This window comes from Molossus molossus, unplaced genomic scaffold (genome assembly GCF_014108415.1).
Source record: "Molossus molossus isolate mMolMol1 unplaced genomic scaffold, mMolMol1.p scaffold_m16_p_3, whole genome shotgun sequence".
NCBI lineage: Eukaryota > Metazoa > Chordata > Mammalia > Chiroptera > Molossidae > Molossus > Molossus molossus.
The window spans coordinates 40,218,708-40,241,498 of record NW_023425366.1 but is presented as its reverse complement, the minus strand read 5'-3'; the positions used below and the strand labels follow the sequence as shown (position 1 = coordinate 40,241,498).

The following is a 22,791-nucleotide window of genomic DNA, read 5'->3' as shown; positions in this document are numbered from 1 at the left end:
TCCATAAATTGAATTTTAAACTAGCTGCCTTGATGATTCGTCGAAATAGTAAGTCCCTTCTCAGGGCTCCTTCTTGCTTACCCAGATAGCTTCTATTTCATTGTGGTTAATGGTGCAATCTTTCTGCAAGTCTCCCAGATGACAGTTAGGGCCATCTGCGGCTTTTTCTTCTTCCTCATTTCTTATAGCCAACCATTCACTAAATATTGACATTTCTTATATCTCTTCTTCTGCCATATAGTAGCTAGAACAAACATTTATTGAGAGTTTGTTTATACAAGGTGTATCAATTTTTCTATTGTTACATAAGAAATCACTATAAATTTAGTGATTAAGAACAATACTCATTTATTAGTTCACACTTCAGTAGGTCAGAAGTCTGGCATGGTGTGGCGTGCTCTCTGCTCAGTATATCAGGTATCAGAAGGCTGAAATCAAGACATCAACTAAGCTGACTTCCCCTCTGGAAGCCCCAGGGGGAAAATCTGCTTCCAAGCTCATTCAAGGTGGCAGAATTCAGTTCCTCTTCAAATCTCTGACTTTTTCAACCAGCTAGAGAAAACTCTTTCCTCTTAAAGGATTCATGTGATTAAGTCGGTCCCATTTATATCTCTCTATTGCAAGGTCAACTGATTTGGGACCTTAATTACACATGCAAAATCCTTTTACAGCAGTAGCTAGATGAGCGTTTGATTAACTGTGTGAAAGTGTGTGCACGTCATGGCTGGGAATCTTAGAGGCCAAGATTCTGCCTTCCATGCAAGGGAAGCAGAATGCTGAGAAATTTGGATATGTTTTCTCAGTTAAGACTTTCAATAGCCCTATGAAGCAGATACCACTATTATTTCCATTTTATTGGTTAAAAAAAAACTGAGACACAAGAGAAGAGTCCAAGCACTCCGTACCTCTTGGAATTTCACGTCTGTATTCATTCAACTACGTTCTAAATGGCTTTCCTACCTCCAAGATCCTCCTCCTCTAATGTATCCTATATTCCTTGGCCAGACCAATGTTAGTTCCAAATATGAGAATCTGTTCAGCTATGTCCTTGGTAAAGGTTTTATTATGCAATTTAGAACTGTAATGGTGTGAGTGTTAAGGTGGCGGGAGGGAGGTGTGTGTGTGAATGATGACAACAGAAGGTATAGAGTGCCACTTGTATCTTTCTTGACTCAGAAGGGAGAAGCAAGTATGAATAATCCTGAACAATAAGACGTCACAGAGTATTAGGCTCAGAAGCAAAGTTTATAGGTTAGATTGAAAGTATAAAAAAGTTAACCATTATAGAGAACATACATACAAGAAATACACTTATAGACAGAATGAATCTCATTTATCTTTAAGAGATGAATAACTTTTGAAGCTTAGTTTCATTTGCTTATTCATGTATTCATTCAACAAATATTTGTTAATCGTCACTATGTCAAGTACTAAACAAATCGTGTGTTTTCTCCTGCCGGAGTATTGCACAGCTCCCTGACTGGTTTTCCCGCTTCTCTTGCCCTACACTCCTCTGCCCAGCCCAGTCTATTAGCCACAAAGCAGCCACAGCGATGCTTAAAAAATCCTATTTAAGATCTGGACACTGCTGCTTAAAACTTTGTAATACATTTTTAAGTAATTCAGAGTAAGATGCAAATTCCATGGCCTATAATGTAGCCTAATAAGCCCTTCTCTACTCTATACCCAGCCCCACCTCCTCCATCTCTCTTTCACTCCACTGCAGCAAACACTGGCCTCTTTCCCATGTTCCTGGACATGGCAGGCATGGTCCATCTCAGGCTTTCACATGCGATGTTATTCATCACGTGGGGTGTTATTCACACATCAGCTTAGAATGTTTTTCCCCAAGACAGCTACTCCTTTATTTCATGCAGATTGTTTACTCAAATGTCACTTCAGCGAGGGACCCTCCCTGGCCATCTGAGACAAAATAGCATCCCTACCCCCACCTCTCTGCTTTTTCTTCTGTTTTTTTTCTTTCCAGCACTCAAATCTCACCTGGTGTATATACTTCTTTAAAAATGTGTCATAGTTGGCTTGTTTTCCTCTCCCTACTAGGATGTCAGTTTCTGGAAATCAGGGCTTTGTTTTATCTACTATATTCCAGTGACTGGAACAGTGCCTGACACATAGCAGGTACTCATGCATGTTTAATAAATGGAATGAATATAAATCTGCTTATTTCTTTGTGGCATTAATTTTTTTTAAAAATACAGAAATAAAAATATTATTCAACTGTTTCAATGAAATAGTAGGGTTTCATATTTTCCACATGTTTTTGTCCTTTCTTCTTTACCTATATCCCAAAGAACATGATGTCCCTCTTAGTGAATAGTATTGATACAAATTCTGGTGGGAGGCATTTCCCAACAGAATGGTGACAATATAGACCAAGTCATGGATTTTGCACCTTTAAGGAACCTCAGCAAATAGATCGTCTTGATGGCTTAAATGCCAACAAACACAACTGCATATTACAGAACAATCAGGTTTTGGCAGAGTTCTTTCAAAATGACACATCCAACCGGCTGGGAGATCTTTCATACAGCGGAATGTATGAAAGCAGCAGCCAGAAATCCTCCTGAGTGAAGACATGGCTCCCAGCCACACCCTACTGGGTGTGATTGAGAAATACAACTTCCAACCCCACAATGTACTTGACGTCTATGTTGCTTTTTCCTTCACAGCTTTGAAATTTCCTGATGTTACTGATAAGTCAGCTGGTGATGGTGAAACTGTACAGTTCTCAGTGCATTATTCTCACCTTATAAAGATGTTCTGGGGCTGAATGAGAGCTGCCAGAATGATCTTGATGGCCTCATACTTAATATGCCAGAGAAGAGTATGCACAGTAATTTATTAGAATTGCTACACTCGGAATGTGGAAATGAATTTTAACAATTTGAGATATAACAGAGAATTCAACTGTAATTGGGGGCAGTGATCTGATTGAGTTTATACTTCGTATGCAGTCAGTCCCAGTTAATACAAAACTAATGACAAGCGAAACTATAATCAGAGGGTTGAAAAAGAATTCAAATGTGTGATGTTTATGAAACTCAATCCTGTGAAGGCTCATTTAAATAGACTTACGAAAGATTTCTATCTTCTTCTTCTCCCTCTCTTGAAATTTGTCTTTACATAAATATACATGCACAATTCCACTTTATATTTGAAAATTACCCTTTTTGATTCCTGAAGGCATTAGTAAAAATCAACCAATCAAGCAATCAAGCCAAACCAAACTCCCCAGGTTTTCACTGAAGAACATCTAGGTTCAAGTCCAAGTTTTGTTAATGGGACACTTAACCTTTCTGGGTTAGCAAGTCACTTATCCTCTCTGAAGCTTAGCTTCTCAACAGTAAAAAGGGGTTATTCATAATTTACATCTCCAAATAGTTCTGAGAATCAAATAAGATAATGTGAAAAAAGCTTTAAAAGCTGCTTTACAAAAGTAAGGACTGTAATTTATTTCTTGTGAGAAATAAAAAATAACATCCTCTTCCCAAAAAGGAACTGAGGCAGCTTATGACATATTTATATAATACCAGAGAATAAGTAGAAAATAAAGGTAGAAATAGAAAATAACTCACCATTATATTCTTTATAGTTGTTAGGAATTGGCCACACATTTGGCTTTAAATTCCTGGTAGATAAATCAGAGATAAATATTCGGTTACAATAGCCATGAGTCTATCAAACCAGCAATTTTTGTGCTTATTAAATTAGAGTACAAATGAAGAGGGATCAGGGATTGTAATATGCTTAGGTGTAAAAATACAGAATAAACTATCTAATGCTTCAATTTTGAGTCAGTTAAAACATATTTATATTAAAATAAAGATATATCATTTATTTAAAATTTTTGTGTGAGTATCTACTATATAGTGGTATTGTTGTAATAACTGGGATACGATAGGAAACAAAAGGTCCTTGATCTCATGGAGTTAATATTCTAGTTTATTTGCAACTGGATCAGAATAAACATCCTTCTTACTCTGCTAAAGTGAAATTCACAGATAATCAACCTACACATAATTAAAAATTAACATAACATCCTTTTATTTAAAAGTGAAATAAAAAGAGAGTAATTTATAATAAAGCAATATTCATTTGAAAATGGAAATCAATACCTAAGCATGACTACACCTACAGATATGAAATAGGCAAGTACTTGCATCTACTTATAAAAGTAAATTTGAATGACAGAGAAGTAAAGACAATAGCCAATTTAATATTATCTTTTTTTTCTTTATATTTGACATTTTGAAAAAAGGACTAAATGAGTATATTGCATCAATATGTACCACACCTGTGACGAACCATTACAGATGCAGAATGTCACAGATATGCGTCTCAAACACCACAAACTGTGTTGTCATTATGGACATGATTTTCTGACATGACAAGCAAGGTTACCTAAACAAAGCAGAGCATGCTATTCATGGAAACTTCAGTGTGTGTTAAAACTGGCTGAAAATATTTGTATTTATGTAAAATAGAGTTAGGTGCTCAGCTCAGATAATTACAAACAGGTTTTTCACTGACCTCAATGGCCAGTGGGACATGGGAAAGTCATGCAGAACACGGGGCCAGTTGTTGGCTGTGCAGCCTGACTTAAGCATAATGGGATATCTAGCTCCTCTGGCTCCTGCCTATACATATCAGTAGTGGCCCTCCTACTTTTTTGAAAACCAGAAAACAACCCCACAAAGGCTCAAAATACTCTCAAACGGCAGATCCTCCTTTTTGATAACTAGAAGAAAGAAAGAAATAATTTAGAGACCGATAAGTGGTATGAAGGAAATAAAACAGTGCAAGAGTAGGGTGGCAACATTTGAACTAAGACCCCAATGGTGAGATGGAGACAGCCTTGTAAAGAAAGAGCTGGGGCAAGAACATTCCTGGCAGGGGAACAGTCCAAAGGCTGTGAGGTGGGGAAAAAGTTAGTATGTTTAGGGAACAGAAAGAAGAACATTGTGGCTGAAGCTAGGCCAGAAAGGGGGAAAGCACTGAATTTTTAGGGCACAGAGAAGGGGAGAAACTTCCTAATTATTATTATGTGATGTTGAAAGACTGATATCAGTAGTCCAACTTATGCTACATTTACAGACTGTCTTTGTGGTGCCTGATCATTTTGAAGCTGTGCCTTTCCAGTAAAAGGAATTATCTTGTCCATGGCTTATGATGGACTCTTGGGAAAATGCTCAGGAGGCACACATGATGTTTTGTATTAGATTCCAGTTCCACCACTGTGGCAGGTTCTGGATGGACAAGTCTCTAAAATTTCTTTTCTCTTTCTCTCTCATGCCCCATTGTTATTCCTTGCCAAGAACAAGCAGATCTCTTCCTTGGAATTCAGAGATCTCTCCTCACCCCACCCCCCAAAAGAAGTTTTGATAAGGATTCACTCATTGGAAGGGACATTATCTTTATTGCTTTTTCTGATCACAAAATACATATGTATCATCCCAGAAATTTTTTTTGGCTTTGTAAAATACATACCTAAACCACCAAATGGAGGAAAGGGGTTATGAAGATGGACTAAAGTGGGAATCTGAATATCTACTCAGTTCTTATGTCTTATCCTAAATACTCTCTGAGGTGATTGGATTTGAACTTTGAACTTCAGGCATAGGTATAGAATTGGTAATCATTAGTCCTTTTTTTTGTTTTTCATTTATCTTCAGATAGAGTGGGAGGGAAAAAGAGAGAGAGACATCAACGTGAGAGAGACACATCTACTGGTTGCCACCTGCATGACCCGCAACCCAGGTATGTACCCCTACCGGGAACCAAACCCCGGACTCGTTGGTCTGTGGGCCAATGAATGCTCTAACCTTTGAGCCAAACCATCTAGGGTGTCATTAGTCCTTTTGAAAAATTGAACATCAGACCAATTCCTAGGTGGGGAAAATCCTGAGCAGTAAAAAAATAACTCACAGCCCTCTGGCAAAGGACTTAAAAATTCAGTCTGATACAAAATATAGAAGCCCTGGCTGGTTTGTCTCAGCGGTTAGAGCGTTGGCCTTAGGTCCAGAGAGACCTGGGTTTGGTTCCAGAGAGACCTGGGTTCAGTTCCCGCCCGGGGCGTGTACCTGGTTGCAGTTTGTCCCTGGCCTTGGTTGGGTGGTGGCCACTCGATGTGTCCCTTTTGCATAGATATTTCTCTCTCTCCTTCCCACTCTATCTGAACAAAAACCAAAAGAATGTCCTCAGGTGAGGATATATCTATATATCTATATCTATATCTATATCTATATATCTATATCTATATCTATATCTATATCTATATCATCTATATCTATATATTAAATTTAAGGGAAAGCCTACTCTGCCAAAAGAACACACAGAAAAGCTGAATCGGGGCTCTTTGCCAGCTCTTTGTTGCTCTTACACGCTGTCGACACTCCTTGCGGCTAAGTGTTCTTATCTAGTTTTTAAATGTCCCTCCACTTGTAGACGCTGTCCGCTCGCTTCATTTCACTACCTTCTTCCAATCTTGGCAGCACCTCCAGGTTCTCGGCGCACTGGGAAGGGCGGACAGGGATTTGTCTATCCAGTCCCGCCGGTTTCGGTCACTGAGTTACAGACTTTCATCGACGTTTTTGCAGTGAAAGCTTGTGTATGCGGGGTGGACAGGCTGTGAAGCAGTCTGAGGGGGACTCCAGCCACCTTCGCCCCACGGCGTGGCGGGGACACCCCTGCACGGCCGGTTCACACCCGCCCGGGAATGTGCGCAAAGTGGGGCGAGGGTCGGTAGCCCAGCTGGTGCCGGTTGCAAGTTCCTCCTTAGCTCTGTCTGCAGCGGGACTCCCTGGAAACAGCGGCCCCGCCCCCACCCCGTGGGTCCCGGCGGCCCCGCCCAGCAGTTCCCGTCACGTGCCGCAGCGCCGCCCAATCAGCGCCCGCTGCACCGGGGCTCGCGATTCAAACTGCAGCTCCGAGTGTTCGTGGAGATAATAAGCCTGCCGTGGCCGCCGCCGCCGTTCGCGAACCATGGAGCACCGCATCGTGGGGCCCGGGCCGTACCGGGCTACCAAGCTGGTAAGTGGGCAGGAGGGGGCCTGGGCCATGCCTCCAGCCCCGCCGTTCCCCGGCTTCCCTCCGACTGGTCAGTCTTCGCCCCTCGAGGGCAGGCCGCCGGTTTGGAGCGGGACGTGTTTGGGCCAGGGCGGCCGTTCTCCGGACATTGCTGGAAGAAAGGATAGCGGGGCCTGGAGCCCAGGCTGTCGGGGTCGCAGCTTTGTTCCCGAGACCTTGGCGGTGTTCTTGGCAATCAATGCCACCTCCCAATTTGAAGAATGGGGAAGAGCAGGTGCCCCCCTCCCGGTCCCCAGCCTCTTTGTCCTGAGTTAATCCTAGGCCTGCGGCCCGGAGAGGAAACCTAGTTCATCTTGGGGCCACCCCCTCCTGCAGTCGGGCAGGGCGTGTCTCCGTCCTGTCACTTGTGGTGACACTTGAGGTTCGTTCTAACGGTGCCCAGAACCGACCGTCCTGACCACATTTCCGGTGCCTGGCGTTGCTGACTTTTTCATCACTGACCCAAAGGAGGGCTTGGCCTGGTTGATTGGTCCGAAGGAGCCTTGGCAGGCCCTGCCCTGATGGTTCAGGGTGCTGTCTTTTATCCTGGGAGAAGAGTTTTGGTATTTATGGTTCTAAGGAGTATTTACTTGATTTCTTTATGACCTGGAGGAAATAATTTTAGTGATTTCTGTTTCCAAGGATTACCGTAAAGGAATAAGGTGACAGTTTGGTATGTCCATGGCAGGTTTTTAGACAGCTTTCTACGAAAGAAAGCCTAATGGTAATTTGGGAGGAAGGGACTTATCTCCTTGGTCTGTCACTACTTCTGGTCACATCTTAACTTGGGAATTAGTCTCCTTGTTCTATGCACCCTAACGGATATTCAGGAAAAGATGGGAATTAAGTGCCAAACTCTCATTCAACTAGATTCGTTTATGTGGAAAAAATTAGGATTGTGGGACAATGGGGGATATAACTAGGGTTTCCTTTTCTTTCTAGAGCCAGTGTCAGATGACCAGTGGGGTGAAGCCATGGGGTGAAGCCAGAGCTAAGAAAGCCAGCTCCTAGGAGAAATTATGGTTGGGGCAGATGGTTGTTTAATTTTTCATTTGGCTCATAGACCACTTTGAGAATCTTATAATCTCCTCTTTATGGAATAGTGCACATGCCACATACTCATGAAATTATATGTGTGATTTCAGGGGACCTGTGAAATCTGTGTGTTTCATTTGGCTTAACCGTTACTTGCCCACGATTATGTGGGCCAGCAATCTGGGCTTGGTTGGCTTATGTCAGTGGTTCTTCTGTTGGGGCCACTCATATGCCTCGGTCATCTGATGACTTGACTAGGATAGGATGGTTTATGATGGCCCTTTGACTTAGTTCTGGCTGTTAGCTGGGCCAGCTATCTTCACATAAGCTATAGCAGTTCCAACATAACCAAAAGAAGGTTTCTGCTAATAACTTGTTTACCTCTCACTGGTCAGAGCAAGTCAAACAGCTAATTCCAGATTGTAGAAATTCAGCTCCACTTTCCTTTTTGTTAAATAAATTTTTTTTTCAATTACAGTTGACATTTAATATTTCAGGTGTAGAGCAGAGTGGTTAGACATTTATATAACTTATGAGGTGATTCCCCCCTCCCAAAAATCTAGTACCCACCTGACACCATACTAGTTATTACAGTATTATTGACTAGATTCCCTACTCACTTCCACTTCTTTATGGACAGGATTGTAGTCACATCACAAAGGTACCTGTGAAGAGGATGAGAGGAATGATTGCATTCATCTTTGCAAACAGTCTACTATAGACACCCAGAATGAGTCATTAAAAAAAAAAATCAACAAATACAAACTTAAGTTTTCTCTTCGGCTAGCCTCTAAGAGGTATGATGGATGGTGTGGTAGGGAACAAATAGAGTGTTTTAAAAATAATGTTTTCATATCTGCTTCTGCTTCACAATTGTCTTTACCATTTGAAACCATCTGGTAGGTCCAATATCAGGGATGAACTAGAGATTGTGCTTTATCAGTGTCTTGCAAAAACTTGACTCTCTTTGGGGAAGGAAAATAACACATCCTCCTCTCTCCCCCAATATATTCACATCACTTATGCAAAGGAAACAGAGAGAGGCTCTGGATATTGGCACAACTTGTTCTCATTCTGCCTGCTTTAAAATAAAAATAAATAAATTACATCATAATTGGAGCTGTTTTTTTTTTTTTTTTAGTTTCATATTCATAGAAATGAGTGAAGTGCCACTTTTTATAGATGCAGAGTGCTATGAATTAGACAGTGCCTGATTCTGAGTCACATTAAAATGTTATCAAAGGAGGCAGCTCTCTGTGGAGCCTACCCTGGAGCCTCTCCCCATCCCCATCTTTCCCCAGGGCCTGCTCTGTCTTTCCTGGAGCATGCCTCTCCTCCCCCTTTCATCCCTCAAGGCATGTATATCTCTTTCTCCTAAGCTCCAAGGGCCCTTCTGTGACCTCTGTAACTTTCTAAATAAACTTTCCCTTATAAAAATATATTATCAAAGGAACTTAATAAAGAAAAGTGCTTTCTACTGTAGAAATCTGCAGTCCCTAAGAAGTGATATTCAAGCCTAGTTTAGCCAAAATTGATGAAGTTAAGCAGAAAATTAAATTATGTGAATAATTAATAAAAATGTGCTTCCTGTTCTTTATTCCAGAATATTTTTTCCATTTCCTTCCTTTATTACCAAAAATATTATGATCGTGGTGCTATAATAATATAGCACCTGGGCATGGAATTCAGAAAGAACAAATTTTTAGATCTAGTTATACTTGCCACATACTAGCAGTGCAAACTTGATCAAGTCACTTCACCTTTTAAGCCTCAATCAAAGAGGGAATTGGACTAGACAATCTTTGGCGTACATTCTTGCTTTCAGATTCAATAATGGCTGTAAGTCTTTTCAAGTTCACCAGTTTCATCAGATGATACAGATAACTCAGAATTAAGTTTAAATAAAGGATCAGTAGATTTAAACAATTTTCAGTAAAAGAGAAAGAGAGAGAGGAACATTGATGTGATAGAGAGACATTGATTGGTTGATTGGTTGCCTCCTGCACTACCCTGACTGGGGATCGGACCTTCGACCCTTCAGTTCTTGGAGTTGATGCCCTAACCGCTGAGCCTAACTGGCCAGAGCAGAATGGGGAAACTTTCTTTCATTTTTTTTTCAATCCTCACCTGAGGATATTTTTACATTTATCTTCAGACAGAGTGGGAGGGAGAGAGAGAAAAAAAGAGAAACATCAGTGTGATGTGAGAGAGAGATATTGACTGGTTGCCACCTGCACAACCCCAACCAGGTCTGGGGACAAACTGCAACTGAGGTATGTGCCCTTAGCTGGAATTGAACCCGGGTCTCTTTGGTCCGCGGGCTGCCGCTCCAACTGCTGAGCCAAACTGGCCAGGGCTGGGGAAACGTTCTTAAAAGAGTAAACCTTGAAGCTACAAAGAATACAATTATATTTGTTTCCTTAAAACAACATCATCATTAACAACAAAACCTTCCCAAAGCTAGAGATCACATAAACAAATTGAAAAGACAGGAGAAACATATCTAAAAATATTAATGAAGGGTTAATAGTCCATATTTCTTCACTCAATATATATTTATTGAATATGCCTACTGTATGTCAGACACGATCCTTGGTGGTGGGGATACTGAGCTAAGCAAAACAGTCTAGCTTTTCTGATTTATGCGCACTTAGATTTAAACGGTTCTTAAAGTTGATTAAAAAGAAAAATAATCCAATAGAAAAAATGGTAAGTCTCAGATCAAGAAATAAAAGTGATTAAAGATGAAGATAGGAAAATGCAGCCAAAGCATAGAGATAACAATTCTTGTACATGGTTGACAGAATGATAACATCTGGGTATGGCCAAAGATAAAGCAGTGGGATTATTCATTGTTGCTAGGAGTGTGAATTGCTAAACTGATTTAAATTATGATAGTTATGTGCCCATCAGTTAGAAAATGATCAAACGTATTATGAAACTCATGTATAGTCATCCCTCGTTTATTGCGGTTAATCAGTTCCAGACTCTAGCGGGTGCACCTGGTGTTGAAGGCTTCCTGGGGTGCTCAAATACATAGGCCTACAGTCCATACGTACAGTAATTTTAATTTTAATTGTAATACAGGGGTGTATAATTGACTTAGACAACTGAACACACGCTGTATCATTTTCACTGTCTCGATCAACTTTTTAGTGAATATATTTGAAAAAAACACGATAGAGTGAAGCCGCGAAAGTCGAAGTGTGAAGTGGCAAGGAATGACTATATTCTAAGAATGGGCGAGATCTACAGGTATTGACATAGAAAGATATCCATGGTATGTTAAATGCAAAAGCAAATTGTAGGTTAATGTGTACAGATGATTGATCTCGTTTCTTTATAAAGGAAGCAAATAAACAGCAAAGGGGAAAGTTCTATATATGTGTGTATATGTTTGATAGATTTATAGCATTGGAGAGAGACAGGGCAGACTCTTGTATATACTTTCGCATTTAATTTGTTAAAATGTGCATTCTGTAATTAAAATAAGTAGAGGAACTGCTAACCATCTTGATTAAATTAATAGACTTCATTTATTTAATACATTTTATTTATTGAAATTTATTTATATTTCAAAATATTGGGTCCCAGAGAGCATGTCTTTATTATATTTGTGTAATACATAAAGTATTATGAATTAAGTTTAGTTGATAATGATTATGATAATTCAGTCAACATAAAATAAATGAAAATCTTTTTTTTTTTTTTTTAATCCTCAACCCGAGGATATTTTTCCATTTTTTGTACAGATAGAGTGGGAGGGAGAGAGAGAGAGAAACATCGACGTGAAGGGACACATCGAGTGGCTGCCACCCGCACGACCAACCAGTGCCGGGGACAAACTGCAACCAAAGTACGTGCCCTTAGCGGGAACCGAACCTGGGTCTCTCCGGACCGCAGGGCGACGCTCTAACCGCTGAGCCAAACTGGCCAGGGCTGAAAATCTTTTTTAGTAACCTTTCCTCGCCACCTTCCAACATACTTGATCAGGACTAAAATGAAAGCTAGGTGTCAGCAGAGAACTAAAAAAAATTGTTAATGCATGGACATTATTTAAAATCATGTTAATGTTCATAGGTACTTGAGGAAGAGACCATAGAACATGATTTCAGATCTTATTCTGATACTAAGTACCAGAATACTACGTACCAATTTCAGAGTCTTCCTTGAGTCTTGATTTTGCCTCAAAGTTTCTCTTTAGCTCTAGAATGGATTGAATCCCCTAATTTGTTTTAAGAGGTTATCCTGAAAATTTTATGTATTATCCTTGTATGTGAGGAATCCTTTATCTTTTACAAAGGGCTTTCGTAGCAATGATTTCATTTGATTTCACAATTACCAGGTAAGGTAGGTAGGCAGATAAAGTTATATCAGTGTTTATGGACTCTTCATGGGTTCTCTTTCTATTGTTCTTTGTGTAGTTCTAGCCATTTTGCCCTGCTTTCCCTCTGTTTACATTCAGTCCCTCTTTCCTCAACTCGCTCGATTTCCTCTCCAACCTCCCTCCACAACGAGCCAGTTCATATTTACCAACTTACAGTTGGTAATCTAAAATTGTAGATTGCTCTTAATGAGGATTTTAATAAATGAGTATTTGTGTGCATATATATGGGTGTGTGTATGTGTGTGTGTTTTGTTTTAGTTTTTTATAAAGCATAATATGTATAGAAAAGTTCAAAAAATTTAAGTGTAGAACTCAATGAATTTTCACAGTTAGCATCCCATGTAATCAACCCCCAGATCAAGAAATGTAGAATTATCAGCATTGCTGAAGTCCCCTGCCCCCTCCCATTATCCACCTCCAAACATATTAACCACGACTATTCTTATGATTTCTAATACCATGGATTCATTTTTCTTTTTAACTCTATGTAAATGGAATCATAGTGTTTACTTTTTATATCTGGTCTTATACCAACATTACATATTATCTGTGTTATCTATGTTATTGCATGTTGCAATAGTTTTCATTGCTGTTCTAGCATTCCATTGCATGAATAAATCACAGTTTATTTTTCTGTTCTTATGCTGATGGACATTTGGGTTGTTTTTGTCTGTCAAGAATATTGCTACTATGAACAGTGTGTTTTTTGGTGAACATATATACACATTTCTGTTGGCTATATACTTAGGAATGGAATTGCTGTGTTATAAGGTGTGCTATAGATACTGCCAACCTGTTTTCCAAAGTGATTGTGCTGATTTATTTTCCCCAGCAATGTATGAGATTTCTAGTTACTCCACATTCTTACCAGCACTTAATGTTGCCTATCTTTTTCATCTTAGCCATTTTGTAGGTATGTAGTAGTATTACATTGTGGATTTCTTTTGCATTTCACTGATAATCAATGAAATTGAATATCTTTGCATATGCTATGATGAATTTGGAGATCCTTTTATGTGAAGTGCCTGCTTGTTTTTTATATTTTTCTATTGGAGTGTCTGTCTTTTGTTCTTGCTTTGAATTTTTTGTTTTGTTTTGTTTTAGAAATTTTGGTTATATGTTATCCTACTCTATGGCTTGCCTTGTTTCTGTATGTGTTTTTAAGAAATTAAAAAAAAAAAAAAAAACACTTTAAAATCTGGACCAACTTAATTTAGAGCATTACTTTTTTTAAGTCCTCGCCTGAGGGGAGATATATATATATATATATATATATTTTTTTTTTTTTCTCATTAATCTTCAGATAGAGTCGGAGAGACAGAGAGAAACATCAATGTGAGAGAGGCACATCCACTGGTTGCCTCCCATACAACCCTGACCAGGGCCGGGGACTGAACCGCAACCGAGGTATGTGCCCTTGACCGAAATTGAACCCGTGACTCTTTGGTCCGTGGGCTGACACTAATCACTTAGCCAAGCTATCCAGGGCAATTGCTTTTAACAGTGTCAAATGAAGTAGGAAAATTAATATGCATAAGGCAAAAAGATATTTGAATTTGGCCAGGAGGAAGACATGAGTGGGAGTCAGAGTGGAATTTAATGTCAAAAAGTTAGAAGGTGGTTTTTAAAAAGCAGAAAAAGTGAGATCAATTAAGTATTTGTACTGTGTGCTGTGCACTGTGCTACATGTCCAGGTTGCATGCTGTTGGGTTGCAACCTCTTTGGGAGCTTCCTAGGTATAATCTGAAAGTGGCTTCTGTACAGGGCGGGCAGGGAGAGTCAAAAGGAAAAGGCAGATCACTCAAGATTTGTCGATGGCGGGTTTAATAAGCGAGGAAACTTACATATGTGAATTGTCTTGGGTGGCAGCAAGATGAGTAAGTTTTTCATACCCACCCACCAAATCTTAAAAGTTTATATTGAAGCCCTAACCGGGTTTAGTCATGTACACAGTCCAGGTAGTCTCATCACTACATTTCTCTCTCAAGGCTGTGTCCTTGGAGCAGCTTCTGGGAGCAGGGAAGGCAAGTGGGAACATATATTCCAAACTTGGGGAGGGTATGGGGAGCCTTCCAATTGCTCAGGTCCAGCTTATGGGTCCAACCAGTGCTCATGTCTTCTTGATGACCTTCCCCAACACATGCTTGCGCAGACCTTGCCTACTTCTGCCCCTTAAGCACCTGATGTAGACTCAGGAATTATTACTGTGGCTGAGAAAGTGATCAAAGCTAGAAGAGAAATGGGACAATAGTTGCAGAGCTGGTTGGGCAGTAGAGAGTATGAAGAGAAACCTGGAAGAAAAGGCCTGATCAGAAGAGAAAACAAGGAACCATTGTTGGGCAAAACAAAAGAATATACTGAAATCAGAACATGCTGAGATCAAAACTATAGTTGGAAGAAAAAAGCAAAATCAGAAAATCTGATTTCAGTAGGAAGGGAGATGGAAAATAAAATTCACAGCTTGGGAAATGATATGCTTGAAAGAGAAGAGTGAGAGGAGAGAAAATGGGTATGAGAGTAAGACTGAGTTTGCAGGACTTTTAGGAGGAGGATGGGTGGGAAACCCAGGGTCTTAAAGACATTGGATTAATTATGTAGGAAGAACACCGTAGGTAAACATTTAATTTATTCTAGTGATGGCTGATGAAGGTGTGGATGTCTAGATTTATTTATTTATTTTCTTTTTTAAAATTAAATTTATTAGAGTGACATTGGTTAATAAGATCATATAGGTTTCAAGTGTACATTTCTGTGATACATGATCTGTATATTGCATTATGTGCCCACTGCCCAAAGTCAAATTATCTTCCTTCACTATATATTTGGCCCCATTTATCTTTTATTGCCCCCTAGATTTATTTTTAAATAGGAAAATGTTCTGCAGAGTTTTAAAACATATTTTGACATCAGGCACTGTTTCTCTTTTTTCCTCTCCCCATATAATGCTTTACATGGAATAAACAGTAAAAAATTGCTGAGTGAGGTAAAATAATATTAAACATAGGGTTTCAGGAAGTGAATTAAGCATATTGGGCTCAGTTTACTATTCTTTTTTGATCAGATGTTTCTCATTAACGTAAAAAAAATCATTAAGTTCACATAATAGGACATCTTAATGACAATATGGCCAGTAAATATTTATTGAATGAATAAATTCATTTTTAAAAATTACTTTTTTTTAAGAGTGTGAAACTTGTAAATACATAAATTTCAAAGCTCTGTCTGCTATTAAGGCAGCCTTCTAAATGGAAAAATTGCATTTGTTGTCTTAAATATTTTGGATGCAGTAACCTTTAAAAATATCAACTGATGACTAAATGCCTTTCTCTCTTTTTCCTCCTAGTGGAATGAAACAGTGGAGCTTTTTCGTGCTAGGATGCCATTACGGAAGCACCGCTGTCGTTTCAAAAGTTATGAACAGTGCTTCTCGGCGGCGGAAGCTGTGGACTGGCTACATGATCTGCTGAGGTGCAATCAAAACTTTGGCCCTGAAGTGACCCGCAAACAAACGGTGCAGCTGCTGAAAAAATTCCTGAAGAATCATGTTATTGAAGACGTCAAGGGAAAATGGGGTCAGGAAGATTTTGAAGACAATGGTCACTTGTACAGGTAACAGCAACCAGTAAACTCTGAAGGCGGGGAGCATGGGGAGGACCAGTGCATCTGTCAGAGTCTGTGAAACAGTTTGCCTTGTCCCTTGGAGAATGCTTCTCCTGTGATTTGTTGGGTGGAGAACTGAATGTGTTGTTACAATAAAACCAATTGCACTGTTTCTTGACCCCACAGAGCACCCCACACCCGTCTTTTGTTGCAGTGACTTTTCAGTAAGGAAATCTTTTCATGGCTTTTGCATACCTGGCAGGCAGGCGGCCATAGCTTAGTACTTGTCCTGGAGAATCTGAATAGGGTTAAACAGTAGCTCTGGATTGGCCTTTGTGAACAATGAGAAGTGTGTTCAAGGGGGCTAGTGGCAGAGTGGGTGTGATCATTAAGCAGAACTCAGGGCTTATATGAAGAATTACACTAGAATTCCCTGGTGCCTCAGAGTAACCTTGGCAACAATGCATGTCTGCTTTTCCTTAAATTTTTATTTTTGCTTATGTTTCGGTGCTTTTTTTATGATTGGACACTTACACCAGATAATCTGAGGGAAATGGATGTCACTGTGCTTGGATTTCCTTGCCCACTGCTTGCTTAGCTGTTATTGCTAGAGGTGGAAAGGCCCTGCCTAAGATTCAGGGAGTGGGAGAAGATGAAGAGGAATGAAGTCACATGAGTTCAGAAAAGAGGAATTGTTGAGTTATCTACGCGGAGGCCTCCCAAAGTGGTAAGAAACTGAGAGGGATTAAAAAAGAAGCGGAGAATATGGATTGTTATTATTTGCTTTATTTTACTCCAGAAAAATAAGGAATTGATTCTCCATCTATTTGCAAACCTAATCTGCCTCTAGCTCCTGATCTCCTTTGTCTGTTTTTATTATAATATGGCTGTGGTACGATCTATTCAACTGTGAGCTGCACTGGAAATAGAGCAGGTAGGGCAGCCTGACCCCAGAAAAATAAGAAATCCTCTTACAACACATTTTGTGAGGGCAGTTGGGGGCCACTGGGATACCTGGCTTTGAGTAAACGACTTTTTCCAACCTCAACCGTTTCTTTGGCTTCTTCAAGACTAGCTCCCGAGAAAGGCTACAGAGCAAGGAGAGGGTGCCAAGGCCTAGACCAGATATTGCTGTACATTTAGAATTTAATTTCCTTACAGAGTTTCATCAGCAGTCTTCAGCTTCTAGATTCAAGTTATTATCTGGCCAATTAGTCGTTTCTCCATTTGGCAGTTATTTCTAACTTGCTGATCCAACTTTTAATTAGGATCGTGTGTGATGTTGGCCTATTCCAAGACCATAGTGCTTATTAGCCTCAGGCAGTTGAAACTCCAGCCCTGGTTCCACATGCCACACTTCACTGGGTGTTCTTCAGTGATTATTTCTCTTGGGAAACTCTCATTGCTTGTACCCCACCAACATTTAGCCAGCACACTGCTAAAAGATTCTCTGGATGAGCAACTTCTAATCTGTTCAATTGTCACCTTAAAATGGGTACCTCTCATTGAGTCCCACGGGGCTCTGAGAGTCATCAGACTGTGAAACAGGATCGTGCTCTAAGAGCCAGCCAGCCAGCACTGACTGTGAGAGTATGCGCCTTCAATACGAAGACTTCTCATGTTTCCCTTTAAAAAAGAGTGCACACACAAATTAAATTCACCCATGAAATAATGATCCCCCAACCTCCCAATTTTTCTTACAGAATACTTGTGAATCATAAAGGGAGCAGTATTTTCTTTGATTATTTACCACCTGAAAACTCATAGCCTTCCTTTTTCTTGAGTGGAAGTTCTATAAATTAACCCCTGATATTTGATGTTCTCAGGTTAATCGGGGGTGAAATCTATGTAGACATGTAAATCACTTGTTAAGGAGCATGTGCGTTGAATGGAGAGTAAGCTGATGCATGTGAAAGCAGCTGTTGCACACATTCAGTTTCTGGGACTAGTGCTCAGGATCACCGCTGTCACATGCCAGTACTCCAGGGAAGACTGGGGCTGGCTGCCTACCTGCTCTATTTCCAGTGCTGCTCGCAGATGAATAAATAGTACTACAGTCATATCATAATACAAGTAGGCAAGGGAGATTAGGAGCTAGATGCAGATTAGATTGGAGAATAGATGGAGAGACAGTAAGGTGAAGGTGTTCCAGAACATGCTTCTAAATCAGGCTTTAGGAAGAGGAGCCTTTATAAATTGTATCAAGAAGATTGGAATGAACATCTAAGAGTTCTTGTAGGAGGAAAGGAACAAAAATTCTAGAGCACCTATGATGTGCCAGACTTGCTGTATAATTGGCATTTAACTGGACACCTGTAGATGTATGTGGTATCCTAATTTTTAAAATTAGGAAATTAATAAGGCCAAAGTTATTAACTTCTCCAAAGTCACGCAGCTAGTAGTGGTAGAGTCAGGATTTGAATTTAGGTCTCTTTTTCTGAAACCTGTGTTGTAATTCACCAGACTGCTTCTATTTTCACAGCATGAGGTTGACTTGCTTTTTAAATAAATCAGTGAATGAGTAAACACATAGAATAATAAACAAACATTTGCTGTGGTCCACACTTGCTTATATAGTTGTAGAATCCTAGTAATGTATTAAGTACTGTGTAATATGTATTAAATGATCAGCTGTGTTCTTCAAGAAGCTCTCAAATAAAAAAGGTAAGGTAAACGTAGTTAGCCTAAATATTTATATAAATATTGCAGGGGATGGGTTGTTTCCTGGGTCTGTGAATTACAGAAGGGCATAGTTGAGAAAGCTACCTGAAATATAAAGGCTATTATAGTATGTTTAAAGACAGATTATATACACACATTTTATAACAATGATCATGAGTTAAACTTTTATTTTGGAATGTGTCAAATTTTATTTCTAGTTTTAAAAAAATGTATGTCTTGTTTGTTCTGTGACTGCATTTATATTTGTTAACCCTGATTCTTTTTCTCAAGAATCAAAGATATAAGTATAGAAGATAGAAGGAAATAGTAAATTTTAGTGAGAAAGGAAAGCAAGATCCTAATATCTGACATTCTTGATCAGAAGAGATGTTTCAGGGAAGTTCCCAGAGTTATTTCCTGAACCACTTCTTTCCTGTTACTAATACTGATGACTAGAAAGAATTCTGGATTTGCTTCAAGTGAAGACAATTTTAGACTTCATCAACGGCTGCTCAGAGTTGAGTCAGATGCTGTCATCAGTGTGTAACAAAACTTCATGGGCCTAGACTTCTGATGAGGAGAGCTAGTCACACTACTTTGTATTTTTATAAGAAATTTCAATTTGTGAAGTAGTTTCCCTTCCATGATCTCATTTTATCTTCATGACAACCCTGTGAGGTGAACAAGGTGAGTATTTCATCCTCAGGGAACCAGGCACTTTTCTCTTTGAAACATCTGAATAAAATACCAGGCATGTTCTAGTTAGAGAAATATACTAATCATACAATCTCCCCATTTATCTATGTGAACAGATGGTTATGTAGGATTGTTTAAACCTAATGTAATGAGCTATATAAAAATAGAAGTGTGTAATATGGTAATTGCTTGTTTTGACTATTTAATGAGGAAAATGTTTGGCCTAGTGTAGATCTTTAGCATGCTGCGGGGCCCTGGTCTGGAGCCTACACCTGGCCATTGACCTTCTCTCACTACTGTGCTGGCTCCAGTGGGTACGGATAACCCCGCAGGTGTTCATGGTTTACAGAGGGGCAGTCACTGCCTCACCTGTAGTGGTTTAGAACTAATATGTAGGGAACCATTTTCTTTTTATTCTCCTCCTCTTTTTCTGTTTCTGCCTCGTCAGGTGTGTTACTCTTGTGTCCTCTTCTTTTTCCTTCTCTTTTTCTCCTACTTCATTTTTCTCTCTTTCTTTCTGTTCCTTTTCCCTCTTATTTGCTTTTTTTTCCCCTGGTCTATTTCCAAAACATTGATTTTAATTTGAAACTAAAAAATTTTGTGTAGATACTGCCAACTTTATTGAATGTTGTTACCTTCACAGTTCTTAACTTAAAAAACAAAGGTTCATGCTACCCAGTTTTAAGACTTACTGTATATAAAGCCACAGTACTGAAGACTGTGATGTTGGCGAAGAGATAGATATAGATCAATGAAACAGTAGAGTTCAGAAACATATACAAATATGACCAATTGATTTTTGACAAAGGTAAAAATAATTTAAAGGAAAAAGAGTAGTCTTTTCAGTAGTGCTGGAACAACTGGATATCTATCCTCTATATGCAACAAAATGAACCTCAACCTAAACCCCATACTTTATACAAAAAGTTCAAAGTGGGTCATAGATTTAAATGTAAAAATGCAAAAATTTTATTTAAACAAGAGAAAATCTTTATGCCCTGGGGTTAGGCAAATAATTCTTTTTTTTTTTTTTTAATCCTTACCTGAGGATATTTTTCCATTTATCTTCAGATTGAGTGGGAGAGAGGGAGAGAAATACGTACCCTTGACTGGAATCGAACCCGCGACTCTTTGGTCTGCAGGCCAACGCTCTAACTTCTCAGCAAAACCGGCCAGTGCTAGGCAAAGAATTCTTAACCATGATGCCAAAATGAGATTTATAAGAGAAAGAAATCATGATAAATTGGACTTTATCAAAATTAAAAACTTTTGCTCTATGAAAGAAACTGTTAAGAGGCTGAGAAGACAAGCTACAGATGGGAGAAAATACTTGTAAACCACATAAACGACAATGGACTGGTATCAAGAATATATAAAGAATTCACAAAACTCAACAGTAAGAAAACAACCCAATTAAAAAATGATCAGAACAGCCCTGGCCGGTTAGAGCATTGGCTGTGTACCAGAGTCCCGGGTTCGATTCTGGCCAAGGACACGTACCTCGGTTGCAGTTGGTCCCCAGCCCAGGTTGGGGTCATTGTGGATGTCAACTAGTCAATGTGTCTCTCTCACATCGATTTTCTCTCTCTTTCCCGTCTTCTCTCCCTCCTGCTCTATCTGAAGATAAATGTAAAAGTATCCTCAGGTGAGGATAGAAAAAAAGAACAGAATACTTGATCAGACAAAGATAACCAAATAGCAGATAAACCTTGAGAAAATGTTTAACATAGTTAACATTATGGAACTGCAAATTAAAACCATGACAAAATACCACTACATATCTATTAGAATGGCTAAAATAAAAATATTGACACTATCAAGAGCTAGTGAGGATGCAGAGCAGTTGGAAATCTCATTTATTGCTGGTGAGAAGCCTAGCTTGGTAGTCACTTTACAAAGCAGTTGGGCAGTTGTTGTTGTTGTTTTTTAAAGTTAGTATATTTATGCTATGATTCAGTATTCCTGCTCCTGGGTATTTACCCTAGAAAAATGAAAACTTATGTTTACACAAAAACTTGCATATTAATATTTATAGCAGCTCTATTAATAATCACCAATAGGTGAAAACAACCCAAATGGATGAGTGGATAAATATGTATCTATACCATGGAATGTGGATGGTGGGGTGTAGCAGGAGGGAGGTTTTTTGGGGGGGGGGGGATACTGGAATTGTTCTTTGTTCTGTTTCCTGATTGTGGTAGTTATACAAATGTGCTAAAATTCATAGAACTGTAAACTAAAAAAAAAAAAAATCAGTTTTACATTTTTTTAATAACATTTTTTTAATGCTAGAGATTTGAAAAGTCTCTATTTGTACCTCTAGTGAAAGAAATCTGAATTTACATTGTTTTAGGTATGTGGTCCTTTAGTCATTTTCAGTGGTATGGGAAATTTTTTCATTACTACCCCAAAGATCTTTTGAAGGGAACTGTTTTAGGATCCTCACCTTTAAGTTAATGGACAACTAGCTCCCTCTAGTGGACATCCTTTGTTTTTTTTTGTTGTTGTTGTTTTTTTTTTTTATCCTCACCCAAGGGTATTTTTCCATTTTTTGTACAGATAGAGTGGGAGGGAGAGAGAGAGAGAAACATCGACGTGAAGGGACACATCGAGTGGCTGCCACCCGCACGACCAACCAGGGCCGGGGACAAACTGCAACCGAAGTACGTGCCCTTAGCGGGAACCGAACCCGGGTCTCTCCAGACCGCAGGCCGACGCTCTAACCGCTGAGCCAAACCGGCCAGGGCCATCCTTTGTTTTAATAGTAACGCTCAGAATGTGTGCCTGTGATTTTTCTTTAGTTTTTATTCATCAAATCTTAGATTCTTGTCCTGTAATAGATAAGTTCTTTAGTCATACTAGGCATCAGTTTTTTCATCTATAAAATTACAGAGATGAACTAGACCTTTAAGAACTTTTTAAATTCCAAACTTGTATGATTTCAGATATTGAGTACATAATCATGTGTTTCTCAATCCAAGGCAGTGAAGGAGATAAAAAAGAAATATAACATGATTATTTTCCTCCCTAATTTTTCAGGCTCTTGTGATAGAGTATACATATATGGAAAAGATAAGTAGCAGAATCAAGGCTATTTAATTAATTAACCCAAACGAACCTGTAACAAAGAATAAACTAGAGGTGCTACACTGGCCGTCCTTGGGATGGCACATATATTTTGTTTGACTGGTGTAGTGTTTTGGTCATTAAAATTTTGTCTATCTGATTTTTACTTCTCATTTTGCGTATTTTGTGAAGGTAATACTTACTTGTGGTTCAAAATTTACAAAGTACAAAAGAGTATATACAGTAAAAAGTCTCCCTTT

The 22,791-nt window shown here is 39.2% G+C and overlaps 1 protein-coding gene across 4 annotated transcripts in view; it reads left to right on the top strand.

Annotated features, from left to right (window-relative positions):
• The first annotated feature begins 6,958 nt into the window (after window positions 1–6,958).
• Window positions 6,959–22,791, top strand: part of DEPDC1B (DEP domain containing 1B) — a 62,419-nt gene continuing 46,586 nt past the window's right edge. For 2 of the 4 annotated variants that reach the window (XM_036279316.1, XM_036279319.1), the window contains exons 1-2: window positions 6,959–7,050; window positions 15,852–16,117. In XM_036279316.1, the coding sequence (XP_036135209.1) occupies window positions 7,003–7,050; window positions 15,852–16,117 (314 nt within the window). In that variant the 5' untranslated portion in view covers window positions 6,959–7,002. Of the gene's footprint in view, window positions 7,051–8,800; window positions 8,919–11,277; window positions 11,402–15,851; window positions 16,118–22,791 lie in introns of those variants that run through there. The other 2 variants (XM_036279317.1, XM_036279318.1) reach the window with 2 other exon arrangements.